This window comes from Cheilinus undulatus, linkage group 10 (genome assembly GCF_018320785.1).
Source record: "Cheilinus undulatus linkage group 10, ASM1832078v1, whole genome shotgun sequence".
In the NCBI taxonomy this organism is placed as follows: domain Eukaryota; kingdom Metazoa; phylum Chordata; class Actinopteri; order Labriformes; family Labridae; genus Cheilinus; species Cheilinus undulatus.
Window position 1 is genome coordinate 5,243,223 of NC_054874.1, and position 19,843 is coordinate 5,263,065.

General features: G+C 38.0%; 1 protein-coding gene across 7 annotated transcripts in view; it reads left to right on the forward strand.

Moving 5' to 3' along the window:
• Positions 1-19,843, forward strand: part of diaph2 (diaphanous-related formin 2) — a 728,830-nt gene that overhangs the window by 588,613 nt on the left and 120,374 nt on the right. For all 7 annotated transcript variants that reach the window (XM_041797008.1, XM_041797014.1, XM_041797011.1 and 4 more), the window contains one exon: positions 19,311-19,446. In XM_041797008.1, the coding sequence (XP_041652942.1) occupies positions 19,311-19,446 (136 nt within the window). The remainder of the gene's footprint in view (positions 1-19,310; positions 19,447-19,843) is intronic.

Genomic DNA, 19,843 nt, shown 5'->3' on the forward strand with positions numbered 1-19,843 from the left:
AGAGAAACTCCTGCACACAGACTAACAGAGCCACCGCCCCCTCTTGCACATTCTTTTGCACACACTTTCACCGGCTTCCACACATCGAGTGTCATTGAACACCCAACGTGTGACAAATGAGAAGAGAATTTTTGTGTCCAATGCGTGCACAGTTTCATCAAACTTTCAGTAGGACCTGACTGATGGTGAAAACATGTGTAAACACTGCAGTGTTATACTTTTATGGATGAAACTCGGGTACAGGAATGTATTATCAGCAGGGGCCCTTGCTATGTATACACATGGGCACCAACGCTTTAACGCCGCCATATTATTAATAGAATAAACAACTGAGTGATGGAATACACTTTATGGGTAAAACATTAAACTTGCATACAATAAATATTAGATTAATGCATTTACTCTATTTATTGGATCAAAAGAATGCATTATCATGTGATACAGAGGAGTGCATTATCCATAATAAGGGCAGATCTGCTTTCCCTTTCCTACACACGGTTATCTGCATCATCATACTATGACAATAAGGAGAATCTCGAGCTTTACTCAGAGAAAAATAATGTTGTCTGATACAGCAGGTGCAGGGTTTGTCTGTGTCTGTGAGCAGATGGTGGCTTTTTAAAGAAGAATTCCATTTTTAGATGAGTGTGACATCAGACAGGAGTATTAAATCTTCATACAGCTACATTAATGTGGTCTTGACCGTTATCCACAATATAATGATCATAAAAATACTTTCTTTATTGTGAGATTCTCAATTTGAGATCAAACCTTAACAAGTTATTTGCAGGATTATTTTCTGTGCATACCTCCAGTGACTCCTTGGTGAAAATCATCAGATCACAAATTCCATGCACAGGTTTGTAAAGAAGAGGAAAGGTTGAAAGTCAAACCTTTGGTAGCACTTTATTTTAGTTTGTTCTAATTACCCAGATTTATATAGTAGTAAGTGTAATTATCTGGCAGTTTTTTAATAAGTTGGCATTTCACTAACAAATAACTTGTAAATATTTCATATTAAGGAGGTATTTACCTACTGGTAATGTATTACTTATTAAGCATTTCCTTGAAAGACTATGGCAATTCTCTGGTAATAAGATGCTATTTTGTCCTAGCCGTAACCCTAACCATCTAAACCTTTGAAATTATTCAGGAAGGACTGCCTTTTCTCAGTGAAAATAAAGAAATTATCTGCGAATTTTCAAGCAACTTGTATAGAAATATATCTTCTTATTTCTAAGAAATTACCTGGTCAAATACCACCCAATTACAGAGACTCGTTACAGTATTTCTAGGGTTAGGGTTAGTATAAAACACAACCTCTTTACCAGAGAATTATTAAATATTAGAAGTGTTCAGCTTAGGGAAAATACTACCAAAATACCAGAGAAATGTCACAATGTTACTAGTGTTTGGGTTAAGACAGTGGTTCCCAAACTTTTCACAGCCCGTACCCCTTCAGACATTTGACCTCCAGCCATGTACCCCCTACTCTCACGCACTTATAGCAGCTAGAAAAAGAAATGTGTCCGTAAGGCTGCTGCCACCCCCACCTCCCACATTTAGCATGCATAACATACAAATAAAATCTCTTCAAGTGAATTATTTCTCACAGAGTAGACTGTCTGACTGAACATATGTTACTATAAGAATCTTGGACAATTCAGGACAGATTTCCTTCTCCAAGATGCCTCACGAATCCAGCCTCCAGCCTCCCTGCAGACACTTCAGGCTTTTATCAGAGCTCACAATACAAACATTTGCCAGTTTGAACTTAAACTACTGAAACAACTGGTTAAAACCTGACAGGTATTCAAAGGTCAGCATACATAATAAATGATAAAAAATAATGAACAAATTAAATCTGAAAAACAAAAATAAAAGTGATTTTTTTAATATAATTTCACAATTTTTTTGTCTTCAAATCACGTTTTTACATTAATTTTTCACGTACCCCCTAAGTCACTTGGCGTACCCCTGGGGGTAAAAGTACCCCAGTTTGGAAATCACTGGGTTAGGACATAATACTACCAAAATAACAGAGGATTGTTACAATATTACTATAGTTAGGGTAAAATACCACCTAATTACCAGATGTGTTACAGTTTTAGTAGGGTTAGGGTAAAATGCCACCTGATTACCAGAGAACTGTTACAATATTACTAGGGTTAGGGTAAAATGTCACCAAATTAATGGAGGACCATTAAATTGTTACTAGTGTTTCGGTTGGTTGAAATACTACCAAAATACCAGAGAATTGTTACAGCATTACTAGGGTAAGGGTTAGGGTAAATTACTACCTAATTACCAGAGAACTATTACAATATTACTAGGGGTAGGGGTAGAGTTAGGGTAAAATACCACCTACTTACCAGGGAACTGTTACATTGTCCTAGGGCTATGGGAAATACCACGTACCTACCAGATATTTTCCATATTATTATGAGGCATTACTTGATAATTCATACAATATTACTAGGTTAATACTTTTTAAAATGTACTCTTTTACAGACCTGTCACTACAGGTACATGCTGCGATTAAACACAATTAAAACAAAAGCATACACTGATGATTCATTGCGATTAATGCATTAATGCTGACAGCCCTGTTTTTCGATATTACTGTCTCCTACATACAGGCTTGTTTTTAAGGAGAAAATGAGCAGGGCAATCAATCAAATTGAGCGTGATCTAAATGAAAGTGTCTGTGGTTAAAGCACAGCAGATCTGCTGGTTACACAATATCAAGCCAGCAGATCCGCTGTGCATAATTGCTGCCTGCAAATGAGAGTACCCAATGTAGGGGAAAGGATGACTTTCTTGCTGTTTTGATGACAGTTGCTAAAAAATTTTTTCCATAATCTTCATTTTGACTTAATGGCAGTAATGCTATTTTAAACTGATGCTCTAACCTGTGTGATCAAATGTAAGTAGGTTTGGAAAACAGAAGATTAAAGTCGAGAAAAACAGAAAATGAATAAAATGTGTTTAGGTGAAATTTACAAGGCTAAAACATGCCACACAAATGTGCTGACATGCTGCCCTGTTCTGGTTGCGTGGGCTGGACACAGAGAGTGAAGGGCAACGTTAGAGTAGCAAGGCCACACCCTCTGCTGTGCTCATTTCCTGCGTTCTTGTGAATTTAATGCACCTATTTGTCATGAAATTGTTTTTCTTTTTTGATTTAATTAAAACCTAATTATTTCATTCAGATAAACTTCTAAATCTCTTGCTTTCACCTCCCACATGAATTTTAACATTGGTGTAATCATTCACAGTCTAATAATGTGTATGCAGAGTTTTCTACTTCATTATTTAATATCCAGATTTTTTACATGGGAAATTACTTTAAATCTGTATGTTTTTATCCAGGAATTTCATATGATTACATACACACAGTTTTTTTTAGCACAGCTAAATATTAGTATTAGCTAAATATTTGGTACTGAGGTCTGTGCTGTTAGCCCCTTTCATTGTAAAACTGTTCATAAATGAGCACAATTAGCTTAAATTACTCCCATTTTGTCTTCTGTGATGTTGACATACACAACATTTCAGCCAGAAATAACAGAAATAATTCTGTCTAATAAAACTGGAGGTGGCCCAAAAATACAGGTAAAAACTGGGAGTGTTGGCAGGTATGTTTCTGTACAATGCAGTCTTTTGCAACATTTTTATTTTTGGCGAAGCACACATTTTCAACACACTGAAAACAGCTCCACGACCCACTCTTGGGTCCTGACCCACCAGCTGAGAACCGCTGCACTACCTAACACAAAAAAAAAATATTCCAGAGATCTGGTTTCACAGAATAAAAAAAAAGAAAAACAGATTTCAAAGAAAAAAAAAAAAAAAACGCTACATCCTGTTAAAACCAGGGACTATGCATGAAAACAGACAAAGCATTTCCATAGCCTCTCATTGTAACAAAATAAGTAAAGATCAGGGGCCTTATTTATAAAGCTTGCTTACGCACAAAACGGGGCTTGAAAGTGGCGTACACCACTTTCCATGCAAAGGTTGTGATTTATAAAAATAAACTTGGCGGGAGAATGTGCACACCGGTACGTCAACTTTGATCCTTACGAACATTTTGGAGACGAGGAAACTTGCGGCGCAGATGGTGAGGTGGTGAATTGAAGCCAGTTTCATCTCATACATTTAAAGTCGTCACATATCAGACTTATAGACCCGCGTAATAATAAACACCCAAGTCTGCAGTATTATAGATGTGTTCCTTTAGTCAGCCATTAGGCCTACTACTGTATGCACAAAGTTCACATATCATACTTTCATCTTCAAATGATATTGAGCGGTGATAGCACTGATTGATTAGTATTAATTGTAAATAGTGCGGTGACACTCACGTGTAATGCTGCACAATGGATGCGCTGGCACTGCTGAAAGATCACACAAATGGTAGGATCAGGATAGAGAGAGACTTTAGGGACCACGAAGATTTCCTGGCCCATGATGATGACTGGCTAACAAGCCGATTTAGATTCCCTAGAGCAGTGCTCTTGGATCTATGTGTTAAACTGGGCCCAGTATTAGACAGAACCACCCAGCAGAACCGCGCCATCCTGGTGCATATATAGCTGCTGACCACTCTGGGGTTTCTGGCAACCGGCTCCTACCAGCGGGAATTAGCCGACAGGTACAGTGCTTAATACATTTATTAGACCACCTGTCATATTTGTCTCAGAGACCATCCAGCATCATGAAGTGCTTAAATGCAGACTCTTTCATTTTCAGTGAGCTCTCCATGTTTTACCATTTTGAACAGGAATGAGGGATTTCAAACTGAATTCACCTTTTTATACCCAAATTTGAGGTGGCTCACTGGGCTTCTCTGAGAAGTCAGAAATGAATCAAGCATAACATTCAACCACTAAAACTCATTTTTCTGTTCAGGAATGCAAGTAAATAACTATAATTTGATTCTATTAATTAAGAAATAATAATGTGCTTTAATATTTTTTCAGTTTTTTTGTAAATTAGTTAATTTGAAAATTCATGGATAACAATAATAATTATATTTTAGCATTAAAAATATAATTTGGGTTAAAGAGCTTCTACATATTTGTGTATTAACCATTGCAGAAACATCAAAAATGATTTTGGTAATTACCAATGCTGTTAATTTAGGGCAGCCGTGGCATAAACCTTACTTTGGATGGTGGTCTAATAAATTTGTTAAGCACCGTGTATTTGAATACAGTGTTACAGTGCCTATTGGTGTAATGGTCAGCAGGCTAAATATAAGGGGATATCAGAGAATACTTTGTAGAACACACTGTATATATCTGTCATTCAATATTACTGTATTTTTATGAAAAGATCCCCCCCCCAAAAAAAAGAATAATTTAGGTGCAATTTCAGTCAAGTACTTGACAAACTTCATTGGTTTTGTCCCTTACAGTTTTCTGAACTTCATATGAAGTCCTGCTTACCTGGAGAAAAGTTTCTAAAGCTTTCATACCCTATAACCCCACTGTTACGAGTGTCCGCCATTCCTTCGAGCTTAAACTCCCCTCCTGATGTCACAAAGCCATCATCAGGATTACTTTCAGATCTCCTTCAGAGGAACAGAGAACATTATACAACTGCAATCTGGAGTCAAGCTATAAGGCTTAGAAACATTCTCCTCCCCCATGATCTAATGGTCCATAAAGATGTGTGATTTCTTTTTTGGGCCAATCAGTAGCTGGTTTCATTTCTCAGGGTGATGTCAATTCCCTCACCCAGAAATGCCAGAAAGTTTTTAGTGTGGGAGAGTGCAGCATGTTTCTAGCCTCAGTTTTTGTATTCTGTTGGTTGGCCTTGACATGCTTTTTGGTCTCGCTTTCAAGTTCTTTCAGTGTTCTTTGCGAGAATGTAACCGAGCTCACCTGCTGTGTGATTTCCTTCCATATGTCATATTTTAGTAGGTCATGAAGCAACAGTGTCTGCCAGAGATTTTATTCCCTTATCACTGGCATAACCTCTCTTTCTTGTTGGTTTATTTTTTTTCTTCCTCACTCCCTCAAAGCCATCTTTGACTGGTTGGTTATCAGAATGTTCTCCTTATAGATTACTCTTGGTTCTTTAGCTTTAGATTATGATCAGAATTTGAATTTTCAATGATTAATTCATAACAAATAATGATATCTCATCACTTATAACTAATGAGAGTGCTCATTAAAAACTCAATGTCCTCCCATCTTCACTGACATATTAGTGCTGCTTAATACATACACATAGAAAAATATAATTCTATGAGAAATTTTTGCTGATAGGGAATATTTTCATTATTGGTGATGCTCTGATTTAATGGTAATAGTGCAGTCTAGACCCCTTGACTTCTGCTTGAAATAACATTATAATAGTCTTGGGTTATCAATGGATAAAATTTGATTTTAATAATAAAAAATCCATCCAAACCTACCTGGCCTTATGTGAAAAAGTCACTGTCCCCTAAACCTAATAACTGGTTGTTCCAACCTTCCAACAACTGCAAGCAAGCATTTGCAATAACTGCCAATGAGTCTTTCACATCACTGTGGAGGAATTTTGGCCCACTCTTCTTTGCAGAATTGTTTTAATTCAGCAAAATTGGAGGATTTTCCAAAAAGTCCAACTTTTGTCTAGTCAGTCCACAGAATAGTTTCCAAAAAGTCTTTGGGATCATCAGGATGTTTTCAGTCAAATGTGGGACAAGCCTTTGTGTTGTTTTTGATCAGCATGGTTTTGGCCTTGGAACTCTCGCCATTTTTGCCCAGTCTTCTTTCTTATTGTTGACCTTAACTGAGTCAGTGAGGCCTGCAGGTCTGTAGGTGTTCTGGGTTCTTTTATGACCTTCTGAGTCGTTGATGCGCTATTGGACTAATTTTCATTGGCTGGCCACTCCTTGGAAGATTCAGCACTGTTCTAAGTTTTCCCAGTTTGTGGATAATGGCTCTCACAAAGGTTAATGACTTTGTTTCTCATCTGATCTTGAATTTCTTTAGATGGCGCCACGATGTGTTGCTTTTTGAGATCCTTTAGCTTACTTCACTTTGTCAGACAGGATCTAGTTTAGGTCTATCTGGATTCAGAAGGTCTGGCCATAATGGGCCTGGGTGTGGCCAGAAAAATTAAGCTTGTCTTTTCACTCAGCTTTCCAGGTAGGCAAAAAATATGGAATCAGGAAGGGGGCAAATACCTTTTCACAGAACTGCATTTACTTTACTTTGAATACTAGTTGATCAGTTTATAATCAGGAGAGACATGCAGACCCAGTTATCACATCATTTGAAATGGTCCCGTGTCTGGAAGGCTTGTACTTACAAATGCACAGTGGAACGCCTTAGCCTTTCTGTCATTATTAGCACATGGTTTAGTCTTGATTAACTGGAGATCTACCAAACAACCATTCCACAGGAAATGGGTGGAAAGTGTGATGACTCATCTCAAACTTGAGAAGCTTACATACTCCATGAGTTGCTTAACACAGATATTTATTCATTCACTTACTGTAAACAAAATTTTGCATCCATACGTTAGACATTTGGGGTCGGGGTCCCTGAACATTTGCCTCCACAACCTAGAGTGTCTGATCCCCCAAACTTTATTTTTCAGTTTTATTTTATTAATTTATTTTATTTTATTTTATTTTATTTTATTTTATTAATTTTATTGTATTTTGTTTTATTTTTTTATTTTGTTTTATTTTGTTTTATTTTATCTTATTTTATTTTATTTTTCATTTTTATTTATTTTTTAAATTTAATTTAGTTTAATTTTATTTATTTTTATTTTATTTTAAATTCCCTGCTCAATGTACCTGTCCTTTACCTTGAACTGTGATGGAGTCTGTTGGGATGCATGTCTTTATAAAAGTTGGGAGAGTTCAATAAAAGACTTCACAATGAAATAGACTAGTTGGCTAAACAAAATTATAATTCGCATTTAATTGGATGGAACATTATTCACCATGAACATCACTATCTTTAACCTCACAGTTGGGAAAAACTGCACAACTTAAGTGTCAAACTAACTATAGATGACATATAAGGTAAAGTGTTGACTTTAGACCTCAATGTAATAAACAAGGCTGGTGAAACAGACCTCTGGACCTCGATTCAGGATAAACTTCATCGTAATAACATGTAAGGTGTGAATGTGTTACACATCTTAATCCTTATCATACTTGTGTTCTATTTCAAAAACAAATCTTGTGAATAAAAGGGTACAAAAGTAAGTTATTATGATGTACTGTATGTAGACGCTATGAGCAGTGTACATAGATATTTGTCATCTACCTGTGCTGCTCTCCATCCAAATAACATGAACATGAACCTGAACCTAAACCCAAACAGCATAATTCTTCAGGGATACTTTTGAACTTTGTCTTCTGATTAAGCAGCGTCTCCTGTCTGACTTTGGAGCTGCATTAAAACTTCTAAAACAGATTAGAATATATTATTTTAAAGTGGAAATGAGGATGGTGTATAATGTCGGTGTGTGACTGATAAAGAGGCTTGGCCAAGCTTCTTAACCTGTTCCACGTAGTTCCATTACTTTGCAGCTGAGGTGTGTACGTGTGCATGTGCCGTCACTGCGGGGCATTGCAGATCTTCCTGGATTTTGTGAGGGGTAATGAGTCTGGAGAGGAGGTTAAAATGTTCAAGTCCTAAAGTAGACAAAATTGCGTTTTACTTCCCACCTGAGGGCTTAAATATATCTGCGGGTTCCTGGGGAAAAAAAATCCAGTAAAAAGTATGTTTCCTTCTACAAGTGATGGACATGTTCACTCTGCTGTATGATACTTATTTTATAAAGTGAACTTAAACAAAATGTGTCAGGTATATGCCACTTTGAAATATTCATTCAAATGTCTGCTGTAAAGGTACAAAGAGAATGCAGAAGTGAGGAAAGTTTGCTGGGAGGTTAAGTGGAATATAAATGGACCTTTAGTGAAATAAAAGCAAGAATTCCTTCTGCTTCTTACCCATGCTGAATAAAGTGGTGAAAGAGAAAAGCAGGCCCATTTTTCAAAAAGGTGATATTAAGATAATGTAGGCGTAAACACAGCATCATCTCAGAGTAAAGCCGAGCTCCTTTTCCCCTGAGTAAACAAGTTAAACGTATACTTAATAGTCTTTGCTTTGCTTCGACCTAGAGTCGATCCGTCCCTCCTGGCACCGCCCTAAAAATTCCTCGTGTCAGGATGATGACATGGTGTCTAAAAGGCGAGCTCTCAGTCTTCACAATCTATTAATGTGAACGGCAAGGTCCCCTTGTCTGAATCCTTCTCCTCTCTTTACTCTGATCCCCATCTGAAACCAGCATTTCATTCCTGCTGATCAAAGTGCTCCAGCACAAAACACAACGCTCCCTCAAGGATTCTAGAGTTGCATATCTCCAAAAGAGGCATCCACCCAAGAAAATAAATTATTCTCTCAAGCAAATAGCTGCGTATGAATATTTTATTACTGATTTAAACTTTCCTGCTATGGATAAGGAGAGGGAAGTGAGTGGGATAAAGTGTTGTGATGTGCTTGGAATGGGGGGGCTGGTTATAAGTTAATGTATTCATATAAAAACAATCCTTTAATCATCATATTCTTCAGATATTATTTATAGTTTTTGGCTCTTCAGCTCTGCTGACAGAAAGGCTAATCCCATCTGCTTGCAGAGCACAAGAAATCAATGCTTGTTTCTACTTGGAGGTTGTTTTTATTTTCTTACCCTGTGAAAACAACTGAGCTAGCGTCTTTGCCAGCTTCCTCCTCAGCTTTTTTTTTCTCATCAGTGAAGAAATTTTCAGGGGGGATGTTTGCTAGTTATTTATCTTTGACAAAGTCGACCTACATCAACCATCACTGATTTGTTCCAAATGGCAAAACTAATGAATAGAGTGACTTCTTGGCAGCTAATGATTAAAAGGAAGGAGCCCTGCGTTTAACTTCTTGATATTCCTGGCGTGTCTCAGACTTTTATTTCAATATTGAGACATGAAGTTGTTTGACTCAGACAGAATATCCTTGCTGTTGCTTTCCCCTTCTGTAATGCATTCACAGCACAAAGCATGTGCACTATTAAAGAATTCCACTGCAATACAGTCACCCTAAATTGCTTTTACTAAAAAGCAAGGGCTTAATGCGCCCGACCGACATGAGGCATTTGAGTAAACGCATTGACAGACAGTCCTCACAGAACTGAATGTAACTGATAAGAGAATCCATTAACTCTATTTTCCTTGTTTCATTCTCTTTCTCTCTCTCTCCCATCCCATTCTCCTTTTCTTTCCCGTGGCCAATGAAATATTATTTGATTTCAGCACATGGAGTCAGTATTGGAAGAGTCCAACAATTTGTTAATTTAATGCTGCTGCCATATTCTGAAATAGAGTATGAGTGAAATGCAATCGCAGGCTCTGTATGTGTAATCCTGACCAGGAGCATTGGGGATGAGGATTTTTTTTTTTTTTTTTTCCATTAATGAGTTATCAAAGCACAGCAGATGGGCTGGGATGAGCTAAAAGTCTTCCTTGTTAATTGAGTGACTTTCTAATAAGACCAAAAGACCCAGACCGGGTCTGAAAGAAGCAAGATAGAGCATCTAAGGCAGTGTTACTCAACCCTGCTCAACCAAAGAGCCAAATTGTTGAAAAATACCTTTGCAGGAGCCCCAGTCTAAGTGGCGTAAATGGGGAAAAAAGGGTTAAAAAGGCAGTAAAAAGAAATTAATCTGTTAAGCACCAAAGTTGCAAAATTGTGACAAGCAACACTGCTGAATTAAAAAGGCTCTAGCTGCAAATGTGGTGCCTAATGTTGTTACTACTTTACACCAGGAGATGGCAGACAGAGTAACTTCAATCCAAGCAGCATTTGTAGGCATGTTTCTATTCAAAGTTTTGGAGAGAGAGGGTTTGAAAGATGCACCCCCGGTCGAGGAGACAAGGAAGCGGTGGTTGTAGTCTAAGAGAGTCAGAGAGAAAGAGAGCGAGTTGTAGCGAGAATATTCACAATGCTGGGAGGAATAGAAGAATATTCACCCTCTGACATGATGTTCAGTCATCCGGTGAAACCATGGGTGAGACTGATGGTGTGTCTGTGAGCATCGACAGTGCAAGCAGCACATACCTAGGCCGATGCTTTGTCTCACCGTGGCCAGGGAGGGAGGGGATGTGGTGGGGGTATCGGTGTGGTCAAAACACCATGAATAGTGACGGTAGGGAATGAAAAACACCACAGAGGTAGGGGCAGCCATGTTAGAAGCTGTGGGAGAAAACGCACAGCCAATGGCAGTGGAGGTCACCTGGTGTTGTCAGAATATGCAAATTAGATGAGTGAATTTACTCCCATCACAAACTTTGGGTCATACTGAAGATTTTTCTCATTTACAGTATGCCTTTATCTCTAACTACTTTCAAGCTACAGCCTTTTGAAATCTTGATATCAAAATTGAATATTTTCTTGAAAACACTCTGGTGCCCAAAGAGTTAAAGGTGGCAAAAATGGTCAGAAAGCAGCAAAAAAAAAGTGGCAAAAATGGGGAGAAAACGTGTCAAAAAATGTCAGAGAGCAGTGCTAATTTCGTCAACTAAAACTATGACTAAAACTATTCGTCGACAGCCTTTTTTTCCATGACAAAAACTAGACTAGACTAATCTGTGATGACTAAAACTGACAAAAACTAAGTTTAGTTTTTGTCAAAATGGCTAAAACTAGACTAAAATGTAATGTAGTTTTCAGCAGACATTCAAAATCTGTGATATTTCTCCACTGTGTGTAAATCTGTCAAAATGCAATACATAGCTATTCTGCCTCTCAGCTGTAGACACCAGGGACCCCAGGTTTGGTAAGGTGCAGAGAACACACTACCATGATTCGGTACCAGATTTAGGCAAGAGAATAAATGCTTGGACTAAAACTTGACTAAAATGTTTTGAGTTTTCGTCGACTAAAACTAGACTAAAACTAAAAAGGCTTGAAATGACTAAAATGGGACTAGAACTAAAATGCATTTCATTTAAAGACTAAAACTAAAATTAAAAATAGCTGCCAAAATTATACTGTCAGAAAGTGGCGAAAGTGGGTGAGATGTAACAAAAAAAAGGAACTAAAGGTGGTAAAAATGGTCAGAAAGTGGTGAAAATGTGGCAAAACTCAGTGAAAAATGACTTAAATGGGCAGTAAGTATCAAAAAGTGGGGAAAAATGGGAAAAAGTGAATTTAATGGCCAAATGGAGGTTAAATGGGCAAAAAGTGGCAAAAATTGGGGAAATTTGCAAATAAAAAACGCTGGATAAAAGTGGTAAAACAAGCAAAAATGATAAAAGTGGCCAAAAAGGGCTAAAAGCAGCAAAAATTGTTTAAAAGTGGCAAAAAAACAAATGGAGGTAAAGGGGGAAACTGCAAATAAGGACAATGGAAATATATAGACAAAAAATAAAGGTTTACAATTAAAGCCTACTGTAGAAGTGTGGTAAACAAACTGATTAATGTGACTTGCAATGGATAATTTCTGAGGTCAAAGTTTTCCTTTTTTAAGGATTTCTGGGCAATAATGTTTCTTATTATGACTTAACAGAGCCGCAAATCATCACAAAAGAGCCACACGTTGAGTATCACTGATCTAAGAGATTAAAATCATGATCAGTGCATGTGTGGGTACACTTTTCACCCAGTTTGATATTTCTAGAGCTTGCTAATTCCTTCACAATATGACAATAATTGTCACAATCAGGCTGAAGATGACGCTCTGACAGTGCCACTCTCCTCACCATCTCACTGTTTTTATTCTAAGCTAGTATGACACACGCATTAGAGATTTTTGAGGTCACTCACCAGTAGGGGAATACATCTACAGCAGAGCAGCAGCCTTACAATCTGTAACCTATAACTTCTTGAAGCCTCCCTCCCTCCCTCCACATCCTGGCAAACAGTATAACAGATGGCTAATAAACACATTTGCTGCTTAAAGCCCAGGCGCTGTAGTGTTTGTAAAATTCAAATGAGATATAGCAGTGACACTCGCAGTGTGAGATCACTGGTGCAACGGAGCAGTTGGAAATACTCATTGCTCCCTCATCGGACTGGCAAGCTTGTATGCAAGGGAGAGGGGAGTCGTGCTGTGGGAGATGTATTGTGCTGTGCAGGGTCAAGGAAGAACAGCAAACACATTTCATGAATTATTGAAGAACAGACTTGGAAAGGGGAAGAATACTGCACGGCCCTTGTGCTGTAAGATTGGACCTGCAGGTTGCACAGTGTTCCATTTTCCAGCCAGGTAGAGGTATACTACCCATAATCTACATCTTAGACACATCAGAGGGCAGGAGTGTCACATGCGCTCACTCCCGCCCGTCCAGCATGAAGGGGCTGAGCAAAAACACAGATTCACTTTGTCTTTATCTGAGATTTAGTTTGAATTTACATGCTTTTCCTGAGAAAACTGTCTACATGAAATGCACTGTATTTCCAAGCTTCATGTCGGAGGGCATCAGGGCTCAGTGCCAACTGCAAAGCATGGACTGTGGACTGCAGGGTTTCAGTGTTTTTTCAAGGATTTTAGGTAGAATCAATCCCACAAGAGACTCCATCATGGGAAATAATCACAGGGAGGAGAGATCTTTTGACCCTCTGCACTTGTGCACAACAGTGTCTATCTTCAGTTTCTTCTACTTCATATTTATTTTTTCCTAGATTTTTTAAAGTTTTACAACCATTCCTGGTTTAATTCTTAATGTACTCAAAAATGCCCAAGAGGTTGGAGTATATTGGTAAGCAAAATTAAAGAGAACCTACTGATTGGATTTTCCTGAAACTTGGTGGACTGAGCAAGGACAGGAACTGTTAAATTTAAGACTAGATCTGGATCTGACTTGGCATATCAAATCAAGTAATCATTGATCAACTGAGAACCCCCTGTCTAGACTGTACTCTTTGATGCTTTATTTTAAGACCCAACACTAATCACCATGAGCTCAGCACTAGCAGTATTTCGTAGAAGGATCTACTTGCCTTTAATGGGTAGGAACCTCCAGTAGAACCAGACTCATGTTGACAGCCATCTGCTGAAATCTTGGGATTTTAAAGGGTAGGAGATGGGGAAGAAGCAAGAAGATGGACAAGAAAAACCCCAACAAAAACAATAAAGGGAAGGTAGATTTATGGCTGTCGTGGCCGTAGACTTATCTCCCATGTTGTGGGATATTGTAAAACAGTAAATGGACTTTATCTTGTATAGTGCTTTTCTAGGCATGTGACTACTCAAAAGCACTTTCACACCACAGGGCACATCACAAGCTGTAATGCATCTTCCAAAAAAATTAACTTTTTTGGCATTTCACAGAATAGTTTCCCAAAAGTCTTTAGGATCATCAGGATGTTTTCAGTCAAATGTGAGACGAGCCTTTGTGTTCTTTTAAGTCAGCAGTGGTTTTGACCTTGGAACTCATCCATGGATGCCATTTTTGCCCAGAATCATAAACTCTGACCTTAACTGAGTCAAGTGAGGCCTGCTGGTCTTTAGATGTTGTTCTGGGTTCTTTAGGGGCCTCCTGGATAAGTCGTCAATGTGCTCTTGGAGTCATTTTGGTAGGCCGGCCACTTCTGGGCTGGTCCACCAGTGTTCCAAGTTTTCCCCATATGTGAATAATGGCTCTCATAGTGGTTGGCTAGGGTTCCAAAGCCTTCAAATTGGCTTTGTAATCCTTTCCACATGGGTAGATGTTAAAGACTTAATTTGTCATCTGTTCTTGAATTTCTTTAGGTGGCGCCGTGATGTGTCGCATTTTGAGATATACCTCTCTCTGTCAGGCAGGTTCTATTTAATGGATATCTGGATTTAACAGGTCTGGCAGTAATCAGGCCTGGGTGTCGATAATGAAATCGAGTTCAGCTTTCCAAAAAAATATGGTAAACCATCATAAATTGATGATTTAACAAGGAGTGCAATGACTTTTTCACATAGGGCCAGGTAGATTTTTATGGCCTCTTTTCCTTAATAAATGAAATTGTTATTCAAAAACAATATTTTGTGTTTACTCAGGTTATCTCTGTCTAATAGGGTAATTTGTTTGCTGATCTGAACATTAAAGTGTGAAAAATATGCACAAAAATAAGAAATCAGAGGGGAGGGATACTTTGCAGCCTTCTATGATGTATGTGAAATGTTTATACTCTCTAAAATAGAAAATCAGAATCATTAAAGACTAACTGTAATAGATGATAATAATTAAGTTCACATTAGGAGGCACCATAACTATAGTAATGATCCTCACAGCAGGACAGATGACTGGAGTGTGGGTGCCAAAAATAACAGGTTTCCATAGTCACCTGAAATCCCACTGTAAATACTGTACATGCATTTGTAGTTCAAGTGGAAGCAGATCTTTTGTCTCGTGTTTTGATGAGATTTAAATCACGTTCCTCGCACTGAAGATTAGTTTAGAAACATGTCTCAGGAGTATTGTTTATCTCTTCTATGTCCCCCTACAATATACAGAGCTGGCAAGAAAATGAGATTGATACAATCAGCTGTTGCCAACGGCAGAGTCGGGACCGTCAAAGAGAATGGTGAAAGAAAAAAAAAAAGAAGGAGCCGTGAAACATATTGGTTGCTATGGTAATTAGTGTTGCTGTGTGATTAGAGCTACATAATTACATTGCATAATCATGTTTACAGTCAGAATTAGTTGTTTGTTTAAAATAAGTTTTGCCGGCAGGATTTTATTTGTAATCTGCATAATTCATCTCCCAGTTTATGCTGAAGATGTTGAGCAGTGCAATGATATTACTCCCAAAATGAATTGAGTCCTGTCAGTGGGAGAGGATAGAAATCAATTTGATTCATGCCGCCCGGGCTGCCCATCACTTAAACGAGATCAACAAGTTAACTCTTTGATGACTGAATTTACTCCAGAGCTCTCATCCTTTGCAGCTGAATGCTTACTGCAGCCAAATGCACACAATTAGTAACCCTAAGGTAGTAGAGCTCTATCATTTATGCAAGCAGTTATAACACTGATGCTGCTGTTTTAAGTTTGCAATGAAAACTATGTTGTCTTGATTTTTAAATCTTATTTTTGGAGCTTTTTTTGCCTTTATTTTGGATAGGATAGCTGAATAGAGACAGGAAATATGATGAGAGAGAGAGACCTGGAGTCAAGGGTGGAGGTTAACTAATTACTTACTCTCAGATTACTGTCACAGAGTAGTTGTATCGTGTACTTCTACTTTATTGTGTACATTTGTAAATCAGTGCTTTTCTTCTACTTAAGTAGGTTTTGACCAGAGTAACTGTACTTTGCTTGAGCACCATACTCTTGTACTTTTCCACCTTGGGTGACTGCATAGTATTTCAAATCTGGGGAATGTGTCAGCACAGTTTCCCATCATGCCCTTTGGCAGAGTTTTTAGATTTTTTTTTACATTTGTTTGGTTGTGTTAGGATATTGCCTGTTGTACAGTGGTCCCTGCTGGGGTTCTTTTGGTCATTTTTCAAGTCGATTGACTTGTTTTTTCTTGTAAGACACATTGCACCATGAGTGAAGTTATCCACAGAGTTAGAGTTTCCACCAGTTCCTAAAGTGTGTGTTCTTCATCAGTATGCACTGCCTTGCAATGAGTTTGACTCTCTGGTTTGTAAAACCAGAGGTTGTCCTCAAAAAGAGGATGTTTAGAGCTTGACTGTGTACAACAACGACAACAACACAAGCAGAGGGCAGGATATCACAATTTGGTTTTTATTGATTTTCATTTATGTGCCAAACACAGATTTTTACCACAAATAAAAAAGGTAATAAACAAAATGAAAGGCCAAAAAAGTATACAAAACAAAAATAAAACCTAAATTAAAGTAAAAACTAAAATTAAAAGAATATACAGTGCTTAACAAATTTATTAGACCACCTGTCATATTTGTCTCAAAGACCATCCAGCATCATGAAGTGCTTTAATGCAGACCTTCAACCACTAAAACTCATTTTTCTGTTCAGGAATGCAAGTAAATAACTATAATTTGACATATTAATCAAGAAATATTAATGTGCTTTACTATTTTTTCAGTTTTTTGTGAATCAGTAAGTTTGAAAATTCATGGATAATAATAATAATAATTCTATTTTAGCATTAAAAATATGAAAATATAAAAAAGATCTTCTACATATTGGTGTATTAACCATTGCAGAAACATAAAAAAATGATTTGGTAATTACCAATGCTGTTAATTTAGGGCAGCTGTGGCATAAACCTTACTTTGGGTGGTGGTCTAATAAATTTGTCAAGCACTGTATGTGTCAAATTATATATATATATATATATATATATATATATATATATATATATATAAAAATCTCCACTGCACATTTGCATTTATATTCCTAATAGGGCTGTCACAAAATTACCTTTTTTAGTCACGATTATTTCAGAATGTCTGTCGTTAATTGCAATTAATTTCAGCCTTTGTATCACATTTTAAAATTCAACAAATTTGCATTTTGGACTTCTATTTACTATCTTTAACTAGGTGGAATTTACTCCCTGTTTATATACAGACCTACTTTAATTGTGAAGCAAAGATTTTAACATGGAAAAAAGAACTTGTTGTGGATTGAAAATGAAAATGAGAACATAAAAAAAAACAAAAAAAAACAAAAAACTTTTGACTTGTCCACAGAGCTGTCTGTAAATTTTTTTTAGCAAAATGAGACATCAATGAGCAGTGGTGGACTTATTTTACATCACTGTGGCTGCTGGAGACGCTGCTATGCCTTACATGCATTGCCATTGTTTAATTGCATTTTAAAAGGATTAGTGCACTAATTGTGGACCTTGTTTAATTGAAATTAACTCAATTAATCTTGACAGTCCTAGTTCATAATTGAAGATTCTGAGCTTAAATCAAAGACTGCATGTTTAAATTAATATGTGACCATTTTTAAGTTATTTATTTATGCATTTTAATTATGTAAAAGTCTCTGGTTAATGAAAAAAATGCAGGAAAATAGAACAGCACATGTGACTGCTAATTAGTGCAAAATTAAACATTTTATCAGTCATGTCATTAATTGTTAAAAACAAAGAAGAAAACTTTAGTGAATTTCAGAATCTTCTTAAAACAATCTTAATAATGGTTGGTGAATTAGGGAGATTGTGATAATCATTCAGAAAATCTAATTGCTGCATATAAAAGGCAGGCCAATATTCGCCTCCAAATTCTCTGCATTTTCATGCCATTTTTTCGCATCGCCCTTGGTGTGCAAAGGCCTTTCCTCTCTCTCTCTTTTCTCCCCTCTCGCTCTCATCGCCCTTGTCATCCAAAGAGGCGACGGTGACAATGAGGCCTTATGTCCTTGGACATGGAGCAAAGCTCTGCTATTGACTGGCATGATGAGCTTCTCTCTCCTTGTTCCTTCCTTACAATCCCCGTAATCCCTGTGTCTTAGCTGCCAACATGACACACATGCATCAGGACCACAGGGGCATTAGAATGGCGCTGGGGTGGGGTGGTGGGGGGGCTGTGTCACCACTTATTATATCAGCGCACAAAGAGAGCCATGCCTTCACTCACTGACACTCGCTCACATATGCACACATAAAAGGTGGAACAGCACAGATGAGGAGGAGAACAAAGATGCCCATGCATGGGGGCTGGTATGCACGTACAGTATGACCTCTCATACACATACACTAACACCTATGATGGCTCCTGTCAAGGGCTGCGCCACAGGCCTGGGATGAGAGAACATTTTGTTGTCTCCAAAGGTCACACGGTTGCATCTTACTCTCTGTTGGCACAAGAACAAACTGACACATTTGTAAAGGCTGAATCCGTACCGTTGATTATCTCTCTTTCTCTGACTCCTTCCTGACATTTTAGCCGGTCACGAAGAGGGAGGAGGAGGATGATATCTCTGCCTCCCTCCTCTGAGATGGGCACATTGCATCTGCATGTTTCATCCTCATGCAACGGCAAAATAACATACTAGCATGCTTCATATGTGTGATGATGATAGCCTTTTTCTATTCATGCATGAAGTGTGATATTGATGTATTATTGACAGCAAATCAGCTCTGCGTTATTGAAAATATGTAAAGCAGTGCAGACGCCCTACAGACAAATAGGCTGGTATTCAAAAAAGCACATTCACATGCTATGATATATTGTTTATTCCAGGAGCTTATCTCTAACCATCAAACCTCTCTCTGAATGAGAATTTGCTGATGGCATGCTGCTGCTTTGAAGACTATACAGCAGTGGAGATACTACATGAGGGATGGTGGCAGACGCCAAATTCTGATTTTTATCTTTTTTTGTGCGTGTGTGTGTCTCATCAGGAAGCAGTGAAGGATAACCACAAGAAGAGGGAGATGGAGGAGAAGATCAAGAGAGCCAAGCTGGCGAAGGAGAAAGCTGAGCGCGAGAAGCTTGAGCGCCAGCAGAAGAAGAAGCAGCTGATTGACATGAACAAAGGTATGCCACTCCTTACTGTGCCACCGCAGGGGCAGAGGCAGAGGCAGGATGTAGATGGTGGGGTTAGGAGGAGGATGGAAGGAGGGAAGAGGAGGTTTCAACTCTATAAGAAGGGGATAATATGTAAGCTAAGGGAGGAGTCCTATTTTTTAGCTGCACTGGAATCTTAAACTTAATTTCAGTTCTCTTTATAACAGATATTATTAGGGCCCGAGCTCCGACCCAGGGTTGGCTAGGACCCTATTGTATCTGTATGCATAATATTAATGGCAGAAGAGTTGCGATTTTGGGGGCTTTAACATGCTCAAATACTCACCAAACTTTACAGAAAATTACCCCCATGGAAATGTTTGTATTTTGGTTGAATCGTTTAAGTCCAAGGCCCCACAGGGACCCC